This window comes from Hylaeus anthracinus, unplaced genomic scaffold, assembly GCF_026225885.1.
Source record: "Hylaeus anthracinus isolate JK02 unplaced genomic scaffold, UHH_iyHylAnth1.0_haploid 13692, whole genome shotgun sequence".
Lineage (NCBI taxonomy): Eukaryota > Metazoa > Arthropoda > Insecta > Hymenoptera > Colletidae > Hylaeus > Hylaeus anthracinus.
Window position 1 is genome coordinate 1 of NW_026534492.1, and position 11,246 is coordinate 11,246.

General features: G+C 41.1%; 1 protein-coding gene across 3 annotated transcripts; it reads right to left on the reverse strand.

Moving 5' to 3' along the window:
* Positions 1–8,680: 8,680 nt before the first annotated feature.
* LOC128892671 (homeobox protein prospero-like) lies at positions 8,681–11,168 on the reverse strand. Of its 3 annotated transcripts, XM_054153207.1 has the most exons (3): positions 10,745–11,168; positions 9,258–9,576; positions 8,733–8,767 (listed from the first exon to the last, which is right to left on the reverse strand). In XM_054153207.1, the coding sequence occupies exons 1-3, from the start codon at positions 10,976–10,978 to the stop codon at positions 8,748–8,750; spliced, it is 573 nt and encodes a 190-aa protein (XP_054009182.1). In that variant the 5' UTR covers positions 10,979–11,168; the 3' UTR covers positions 8,733–8,747. The 3 variants fall into 3 exon arrangements, with proteins under 3 accessions (XP_054009181.1, XP_054009180.1, XP_054009182.1); XM_054153206.1 differs by having other exon boundaries at positions 8,681–9,534; XM_054153205.1 differs by having other exon boundaries at positions 8,682–9,576.
* Between the last annotated feature and the right edge of the window lie 78 nt (positions 11,169–11,246).

The window sequence follows — 11,246 nt, forward strand, 5'->3', positions numbered from 1 at the left end:
AGAGAGAGAGAGAGAGAGAGAGAGAGAGAGAGAGAGAGAGAGAGAGAAACGTCCCTGTGTATAAGTGTTCCCGTTGCAAGCTAGACGAAGAAAGGGGTAGAAAGTGGGGTGCGTAGGGGAAGAATGAGAAAGAGAGAGAGGGGGAGAGCGTGACGGCAGGAAAGCTAAGACAATCAATAAGATCGCCCGGTCTGAAGGAGCTCGTGCTCGGATTCGTCGAGTTGCTTCGGTACTTCCTGCCAGGGACCACGAGACTCGTGTTTAACAGCTAAGTCGTAGTCTATCGTCGTTAAACGCAACCTCCCGAATTAGGATCCCCTCGAGACGACCCGGTCGGAGAGGAACGAAGGACGAAGACGTTCCGCGCAAGAACCGAGGATACCAACGAAGAACGGGGGAGGGAATTAAGGCACCGGCGGGATTTTTGCGAAGAAAAAAAAAAGAAAAGAGAAAGATCGGAACGCGAACGAAAGAGAGACGGGCAGAGTCGGAAGGGGTGGAAAAGGAAAGCACCTCCTCGAGGGGTCGATACCTACTCTAGTCAGCAGCGATCGGATAGGTCAGGATAGACGGGGATAGGCTAGGATAGTCGTAGGAATAAGACGCGAGGGTGTGTGTGTGCCTGTGCGGAACAGCCAACCAGCGACGACGATCGAGGATGCATTCCTACGCTCGAGCGAGATAGTAATTTCTAGGTACCAACCGCTAAATTCCAAGGATCAGTCCTCCAAAGTCGTCGTCGCCCGCGAGGGGAAATTACGATCTTAGATCAGACGCGATTGCTCGGCTGGCGTGGCCTTCGGAGGACGAGGATCGCCGCGTGATCGATACTCGGAGGGATGAAATAGAGGAAGGACCTTTCGTTACGGGGAGGGTAGAAAAATCGCGGGGGCTGCCCTGCCCATGCATGCGAGGCAAAACTGCCAGAGGTGACGGAATCGCCGCTCTGGCGGATATTGCCGGAACTAGGAATTATCCCCAACGGGGCTTACCCGCCAGGGTGCACTTCTTTCGGGGGTTGTTTCGGTGGAGGGCCGCGAGCAGGAGTCCTGGAAGGTTCGAACTGGGCCGCGGCATCAGTCGATAAGGAAGACAACCTGCTTAACAATGGTTTCCGGACAGGAAATATAGCTCCTCGTGCAACGGGGATAGCTGTTGCAGGAAAAACCACCCCTGCTCGACGCGCGACCAGGACGATCGATATCTACGACGATCACCGGGGACGGACTTCCGAAACGTCGAAATTGTGGATCGATGGAAAACGTTGGCAGACGGTTACGCGAAATTCTTATCTTGATGCGAGCCTCCGCAAGTAATGCATAATAGAAACTAGAATTGAAGTGACGGAATAATAATATACCTTGTACTCTTTTTTCTCCCTTATGTTCTTGTCGATGTTTTCATATTTTTTCTGTTACATTCTTTGACACTGTAGTAAAAAGTTTGTAACTTGCACTTGTATATGCAACTTGTGCGTCTGTTGCATACCGATACTGTAGACTCGTATAGGTCCTATCTAAATCATAAAGATCGAAGGAAAATATCTAATTAACTATGCAATCGACTAAATATCACGAATAAATAGCTAAACGTCTGACGTTATTTCTTATGTGGTATATTGCCGTTTGCCAACGACTGAGAAACATTTTAATACAAGATTTATATAAATTGTTTGGCTCCGAATCAAAATGCACTTGTAGAACGTTATTGTCTTTGAAAATTCTAAATGTCCTGCCATCTAAATGTCTTTACAAGCACGAGTAAATGATAGTCGTAGGATTGCGATCTAGTCAAAGGAAAGTGTTGTTAACGAGCACACGGCAAAACACACGTTGACGCCTCGTCCAATTTGTTTTTTTTTTTCAGTAGGTACATGCAAAACTAGAGAGTTTGGTGTTTGGGACGATTCCAAGGCGACGAAGAGTCCAACAGATTCTTTTGGAAGCTTTGACGATTTGTTGAAATTTCTAGCGAACTCACCCTCGACAACTAATTTTCATGAAAGCATTCCATGAGGAACCCTTTTGTACTTCATTAATATATGTATAAATTCGTTATTTCTAAAATTCTTCTGCAATGTCTTAATTAAATTTTACAAAACAAAGGAAAAATTTAATAGACTCTTAGTTTTTTAATCTTCAAGTGAGTTATATTCATCTTCAAGCCTCTTTTTCTTGTTTACTTTGTGATCATTATTTTTTATATAATTTGTTGTATACCTAAATAAATTATGAACCAAACATTTGGATCGTTTCTCACCTGACCTTACGCCCCTTATACTGCAGAGCAATAACTCCGTTGAATAGAAATTTTCATTATTTGAAATGTGTTGTTCGAAAAATGAAAACAATAACAAAGATTGTTACGGGACCCGGTACAAAGCACGTTCGACTGTCCCGCATGAGGCAAACAACGAGCGTGCGCTCGAAAACTCGATTCCGCTTCGCGTTACGACTCGTTCAATAGCCTCGCGTAAAGCTGGTTTTAAAGGGTAGTTACGCTCTGGCGTCCTTAATACGGGACGAAACTTTGCGTACAAGTTTATAAACGTCGCCGGGGCCTCGATAGGAATTCGTGTCAGCATCGACTTTCCACGAAACTGTTCCTGTTTACCTACGGAAATGAGCGAAACTAGATAAAAAAATTTCTAACTGCCGACAGAAGATGAGTAACTTTTGATCTGTCTGCAATCTTAATCGTACTTTTCTTATGTCTTTTGTTTATGAGATGTTAATTACGACAAAAAATTCTGAAATGCAATTTTGGACTGCAACATACTTAGCCCTATAAGATCACCTTTCCGAAGGTTCGCCAGTTATGTATAAAAAGAATTTTTATTTCACAAGGTATAAATACTAAAATAGAGGAACAAATGGAAGGAAAATATTTTTTTAAAACTAACAAAAATCAGTGTGCGTATGAAAACTTACGATTCTACCAAGGAGGGTGCCAACTTCATCTAAATTTATATATTTAGTTTATAAATCGCGACTAATCACCTGATTCCTACTGATTCGTTCTTTCATTCGTCGTTTGAGATTTTTAAGGTATTTACGTACCGCGAGAATACCACGGCGACGCGTACGCGACGTTAAAACGTTTCGAAAACGCATTGGATCGTAAAATTCTAGCGAGTCGAGCAGGGTAGGGCGGTTTCAAGATCGAAACGGCTGTCCTACTTTCGGTAAAAGCATTATGCACGCGGGCCTGCATGCGTAGATTCGAAGCAAAACATTTTTCCCGGGGGCCTCTTTTCGCCATGATAGAACAACTAGTCGTTTAAAATATTCGAGGAATAAGGAGAAAATAGTATTGGATTAAAATGAAAGAGGTACTATGAATAAGCAGATTATAGACGATGACAAATAATTGTGCACCAAATGGCTGATAAGTGAAGGTTCTGACTGTAAGACCTGACAAGCTTCCCCTCGCGCTTTGTAGCTATGGAAAGCGTCAATTTTCCACAGCAATTCCCCGAAACCGCAATGAATTAGCTTCTTGCAATACGATTTTGTTTCCAGCTTTTTTTGCCAATAGTGTTTCCAATCATCTCCCAAACAATTTCCCATCGGATTCGAATCCCAGCTGTCGCCCGAACACTTGGAACTAGGTTGACTTTCAATGAAGAACTTTATCGGGGATTAAATGTCGAATATCAAATGAATATTCATAAACGAATTTCATAAAAAAAAAACACAAAACAGAGTTTAAAAAAACACACCTTCACCTATGAAAGCCTTGGACAAGAAATATAAGTAGCAATCATCAAAGGCAGCCAGAGTGATAATCAGTTATTTCATAAATTAAAAACAATATTTTGCTCTTTACGGTGGCTCGCCTCTCTATTCGTTTCCAGAATCGAACGTATGCAGCTGGCACGGTTGGGCATATGCATATGCGGCCCCAGTTACACAGAAATACGCGTGCTCGGTTGTTCGATTCTTCTGAAAACATTTTCTACGGGGGCGTGTGTTCCCGCGCGAGTCGCGGGGGTTGATCCAGACGACAACGACCAGACGAGAACTATCGGAAAACACGTGACATCGTAACCCCCCGCGAGTCGAACAATCGAAAAGTTTTCGTTGCAAAGGTTGCGCCCTGTTCGAATGCCGCTGGTTATTTTCGCTTTCCTCGCTGCTGAATAAAATTGTGGAAATGGAGTTATATTACAGCTGAACCTTTTGGACAGACCTTATAGTCAAACCTTATAATTAATTTTTGGAATTAAACCCTATAGTCAAGACTTATAGTGAAACCTTCTAGTTGAACTCTAGTTAAACCTTATACTTTATAATTGAACCTTTGGGACAGACCTTATAGTCAGAACGTATATTGAAACCTACTCGTTTTACAAAAAATAATCTACGCCTTCTCACATATCAATGAACAATAAAACACTTCAAATCCATCAAAGACTCAACTGAAATGTGACACTAATCTCAGCAATGTTACACCTAATTAAACGTAATTAAACTAAATGTTTATTATAAATCATCCAGTTTAATACCTACGTACACGAAAATCAACCGATTTTCTGGCCATGAAGAACGTAAATTTTTCCCGTTCGTATCCGAACGTATCTTTCGTATTGTATGCATTACGTTACTGTGCAACTGGGGCTGCATATGCATGCCCACCCGCGCCGTCTGCATATATTCGATTCTGGAAACGAGCGGAGAGGCGAGTCGCCACGAGGAGCGATAAAGAGGTTGGCGCGTTTGACGACGAAAGAATGGAACACGTAACGTCGAGAAGTTCAGGATGGGAATGGGGGAAAAAAATGAAAAATTGGAGGAAAAAAGTCAACGTGGACAAATTATACGCTCTCGCGACGTCGCTCTCGCGCGACGGATTATATAAAAAACAAAAAAAAAGAAGAAAGTATAGGGGGGTGAAAAAAAGACTCGAAGAAGGACTCCGGTAATGGATCCTTTTTCTCGGGAAAGTTTAACCGGATTCCCTGCTTCGAGTGACTCAACCATGATGCGATAAAAGGAGACGGATCTCCTTACCCTAAACTCCAATTTTGAACACGGCTGAAACAGTAGGTGGAAAAAGTAATTGCAGGTGAATCTCGTTTGCAACGTTCCCACGAGTTTGTCGTGGTCGCTGGGTTTATTCAGCGTCCAAAGGTCACGGAACGTGGTCTAAAGTGAAAAAGGGCTCTTCAGAAATGTATTCGTACTCGAAGTAATGGCTGTGACGCGAGCATTTACGTTTGTTGACATTTTATCTACACAGAACTTATTTTTTTTTTTTTTGCTACTTCGCAATCACTGTTACTAAATTCACTGACGTGTATTATCTGCGTTACATTTCTCCGTATACATTGCGTGATTATGTCACGTGCCTCGCTATCGCTAATAAGTTCTGTGGATTCGACCTCGGGAACCTTATAAGGCTAGCTGACTCTTGGAAAGCTAATATTCCAATCGTTGTTTAGAACAATTATTAATGAACACTAAACGACCTGGGGAAATTATTTTTCGATAAAGACCTTTATTGGGGGACTCAGTTTTTTTATTACATTATTTTCTATTTTATCTCGATGTTATCATGGACACTAACATACCAATGTGAACTGAAATCCGAGTCGAGAACGTTTTATACAGCTCGTCAAGACTATTACCATTTAACGTAGAGTAACTTGTGCATTTAAGGAGACTGTTGAATTATATACAAGCTAATATCCACTCATAATTCCTAATAATTATAGTAAAACGTTCTAAAAAGTTATTTTTCTATAAACAAAGACATTGGATCGTGGTTTTTTTTCCTAATTTACCATTGGATGACTCAATTTTGGAAAGATCTACCCACAGCACGTCTACACCAAACTACCCTACCTATTTTTAAGTTTGCGTCAATATCTCTGACACGATACACCCATCTCCACCCATCCCTCCCCCGTCGCGATGTTAAAAATTCATTAATACGAGGCACGAGTAATTGTTTCCTCTGTCGTAGAAGTTAACGCAAACTATGTATAATTCATGCGGTCTTAAATAGTTTTGATTCCGAACGAAATTCGATCGATGGGCTCTCTCATTTGAAATTTAAATATGCGACTTAAAGGGGAAGAATTAAAGAGCTCGCTCGTGCCACGGATACCGGTCAATGGTACGCACAGAATTCGGAATTTTCTACCGCACTGTTCCCTAAAACAAAACGAAATCTAGAAACACTCCAACTAACAAAATTATTGGCGAGAAAAGTTTCGAGCTGCGACCCTTTCGTACCCCAACCCCATCGTTTTACATGCACGCCAGTTTCGGAGAGTTTATTTATTATTGAAGAGGCTGGCGGTGAAGTTATATTTAATATTTAATAGGTTACTGTCTTGACGCATGCAGGAATCGTACGATTTAGCTGTTAACAATTATCGATTATTCATTGACATTTATTTATTACGTTCTTTAGTTGGGATATTCCTGATACGAGTATGTAAATGGTGCCTATGCAGCGACACGCGATACGATAGTACTACTTTTTAAGGTTTCTCCAAATTTCTTGGATGTTACAAATGCAAATGCTTTGGACGATGAAAGCATTAGGATAAGAATTCGTAGCAGCTTCTTATAATAGATTACATTGAAGCTAAGTTCAAAGATTGTTTTATTCCAAAAAAAGAGATTTCACTTGACGAATCTATCACGAAATTCAGAGGAAGAATTTTATAAATTGCAACCCAAAGGACCAACGAAATTAGGAGACCGCATACATTATACATACATTATACGAAAGAAAACTATAGGAAAATCTATATAGAACGTCGCACAGGACTTGTACTTGTTCGAATAAAATTTATACGATTCTGACAGAATAATTTACTAAACTACCAATGCTTCGGGAACAACTGCAAAGAAGTAAATATCATTCGACAGTTTCTGTCGTGTGTAAAGATGCGGCAAACTTCTGGTTTCTTTTATCATCTTAATTAATCTAGCTATGCGCAGAACGAGGCACACTACCGTGAGATATCCAATTGCCACGAGAAACTTTTATTAGAGCACTTTATCGTGTTGCGAAAAAGCTGTTCCGTGTCGATATTCTTCCCAAATGTTGCGTTTCCGATACAGACGCAAGGAAAAACTATGAATAAAAAATATATAAAATGAAACCTTTTTAAAAAATGTCTCTTATCTATTAAATGCACTAAAAAGAATAGAAGAATCCTTGTCTCCTAACATTGAACATAAAAGCAGAGCTTCTTTATGACAATATACTAGTCACGAGTAGCAAGTGGCCTTTAAATCATTTATCCCTATGCTTTTATTAGGTGGACTGCAAAGTAATGTCGTTTTTCAATTTGAAATACTTGTTTATCACTCACTAGCTCATTGACTTTTATCGATCTGGCATTCACAATTTGTACACTAAACGGCAAAAGGCTGTCGATAATGAGGTCGATTACATAATTGTTTAAAAAAAGGAATTTATTAAAAATTTATTTGTATTTAATGTAAAATAAACGACATTACTTTCCAGTCCACCTAATATCTATAGTAGCACTAGCCTAGGAGATAAAAATTATTTTGTACGATTCAGTGCATTTCATAGGAAAAGCATTCTTTTAAGTGACCTTTTTCACGTACTCTTCATTTTGTATTTAGTAGTCTTGCAATTCTTGAAATCAACTTCAACTATTTACCTATTTCTTCGATTCACATCAGCCACGCATACAGACGAGCTAAGTAATAAAAGGTCGCGGGCGAAATAACGGAAAAACGGCGAGAATAAACGAAATATTTCATCGTTGCACAACGGTGCGCGCCCGACGGCATTTCATCGGGCTCGTTTCCTCGCACAAATGCATTCCGATCGGGGAAACATTGTCCCGTTTCTTCGCGAATCAACGCGCACTTCCGTCGACGATTCGTCGCTCGACCATAACCGAAAATCGGATTGCCCCGTTCCCTTTCCTATCGGCGGCGAACAAAAGCCCCGCTGGTACCAATCGCAAACAGGAACATAAAGCCATAACTCCGCAAACGTTTCCGTAGACTGGCAACCGAGGGTAGCGGTTAGCGATGAGATCAAGCACCTTGCGAGCAAGTATCGGATCCCCCTACCGTACCCTCTATAAATACTTCCGCGAACGAAAACGGGCTTTCGAGTAAACCTCGAACCTAACCGAGGAACGTTCGAACCGTTTGTAAGTACTTCGGGAAACAAAAGCTGCGCTTCCGAGTATACTTATACTATGACCCGTGTATGTTCGAAACTACGGGCGCGTCTTGCTCATCGAAGGTTGATAGAGTACTATGCGAATATAAAAAGATGAAGGGTTGGATCGGTAACGGTACAGTTTCTTTGATTATATTAGGTCGTCCTAAAAGTTCATACCACTTATACCTCTGCTGCTCGAATTAATATGTGAAACTTAAGTGTTATAAAAAAAAGGTAATCTCTCTGATTTTACAATTTTTTCTCAGCTCTCTGACATAATTGCTATATCGTCACTATAATATTTCTGTAGATTTTTATTTATTAATTATCGATACAGTCTTCAGTACGAAGTTATGAGACGACCTAATACTACGGAATTATGTTTTGCTTGGTAAATATTCCGTTAATTATGGTAGGTGTATATATATTATATTTGTATAATATTTATTTTAATGCAAGAATTTATATTATAATGTAGAATCTATAAAATAATCTAGGAGATCGTATTTTCACCAGTCAGACCCACTAGCCAACTTTCTATCTCTGCATAGTAGGTACTCGATTCCTATTCCAATGATCTACAGCATCGAACACGATTCTACGTTACGGTATAAATTATAAGATAGTATTCAAATATTACATAAATATAATAAACTTGTATCCACTATATTTTATATAATACACCTATTATATTTAATATAGTATATAACAAACGAAATGTAATTCTACAGTATAATCAACAAAATTGTACCCTCGAAGATATCGGTCATTATCCCCTCTAATAACAAATACAAAAGGTACACCCACACCTCCGTACCATAACCCTTTCCAATCTATGTGCAATTCACCCAAAGCAATCCGAAACAAATTTAATTTCTTTCCTTCTACCGCACCTCGATCGTCGAACATGATCTCATCGCTAGCGAAGACCGTTACACGATGTCGTCTCCTCTCGTCGACGTATAAACATCTAAGGAAAATGATCTGAACTCGCCGTTCGGGAGTGGCCCGATGCAGGAATAAATAATTCACAGACGGGATCGGCTGGTCCGTCAAAGGTAAAAGCAAGTAACGGCGGAAGTACTTACCGGAGATGGGATCCGCGCCATCGAGCTTCCTGTCTAAGGAGACGTTCTCGTGAGCTGCTTCCTTGCTCGTCCTTGGACGACATCCAGAGTTCGATTCGCCCGTACCGATCCCATCTTGGCTCTTGTGATCGTTCCTGAGATGATCGTTTCTCTCGTTCACCTTGGTACCGACACCGACCTTCGATGATGTTTTGCTAACGATACCACCGGCGTTTCCGTTCAGGTTAGCGTTCACGTTCACGTTCCCGTTACTATTCGCTGATACGTGATTGTCGGCCTGGTGAAACAGACAGGACGTCTTCCGTGGAACCTTGTCGCACTAACGTACACAAAGAAACGTTAAACGAACACGCGTTCGACGTGTCCAATGTCGGAACAATTTGTTCATTTTTCTTCGCTGATATATCGCGTCGTTTCGCGCGAAATTTGGGAGAAAGAAAGTAAAAAATCTGTGATTTCACTGTAGATCGTTGTCTCGATGGTTACTATCGCAGTTTAAGTTAGGAACACGTAATGAAATAGAATTATAAAGTAATCGTAAAATTGATCGTTACAGATATTGACGAAAACGTTGCCCATTCTGCCGAATACATACCTTTGCTATTCTAATTAAATTTCTATGAATGCTTTATAACGTATTCGATTGTTTCCGATAATAATAGTAACATAATAGCTAAAACAACATTTCCGTGCCATCATTGGAAGTGTTTATCGACATAACTTCAATCGAGACAATGATCTACAGTGAGATCCGTTATAACGGGACATGATCAAGCGTACCCGACGAAAATTCAAAGTCGATTTTCTCGAATGCAAAGCCACGTATGAAAAATTTTTATTCTATATATTCGACTTATTTTTTCGTGTAGAATCCCCCCTCCCTTTTTCGTTTGTACCGCCAGTTACCGAACACCCTGTACATAATACGTCACAGAATATATTGAATACATTAACATTTTCGCTGCGGATGACGCACATGTGCGTCCAACTGAACAGTTATCATTTTTTTTGTTCGGCAATCATATTATATATAAAATAAGTTACCACAGATGTATGTTTTTCAAAATAATCATATTAGAACATTTGTAAGAAATTTTTCATTAAAAAAAATATCATAATTGCATCTCCCAGGGAACGGCTACTTATTTTCTTCCGCAGCGAAAGTGTTAAAAAACAAAATTTTGAAGACTCTTTCGAAAGATCCTTTATATTTGCAGCGGTGTCGACGCTTCAAGAAAGCTATAAGAATTTCTAATGAGGTCTAACAATACCAAAAATGACACGTTTCCAAAGTTAGACTATTTGAAACCAAACAGGGGGTTAATTCTCTTTCGCGTGTGTCCCGATCGCGCTGATTATGCAACATAGGGTTAAAACGATCCCGACAGGAGTTCTCCTACCAGTATTGAAGTCGCCCACGGGGAGGATCGAATTTGATTCGGGCGCCCGTCCGCAAACAGCCGCCCACAATGAATTAATCGACTCACCGTGGTGGTCATGCAGGTCGACGAGGATGAGCGGACGACGACGATACGATTCTGATTGTGATCATTGGAGGCAATCGTGGACACGGCGGCATGATTGGCGAGCCCATGTGTCTCGTGAACGTTATTGGAGCCAGCATTGGAATTGGTGTTGCCGGTAGTGACGTTGCCGCCTAGGGAAGTCTGCCTGATCACCAGAACGCTGCCAGCCGGCTCCAGCACGACCACTTGCCTCATCCTCGACGCGTGGCCTTTTCAGTCTTCCCTGTCGCTGTTGCTGACGAAGAAGGAGAACGTGCACAGGTTGCGCGAGAGCTCCCTTGAAAACGATCCTCCTTCTTCGGCTGATCCAAGTATCCGACGGGAAATGCGTTCTCCAGCCTCCACCTCTCGGCTCTTAAAGCTCCAGCGCGATTGCTGCCACCTGCTCCTCCTGTACACACGTACACCAAGACGACCCCCCCGATATTAAAGCTGTCGTCTTAAAGGATGATCCTACCCCGAT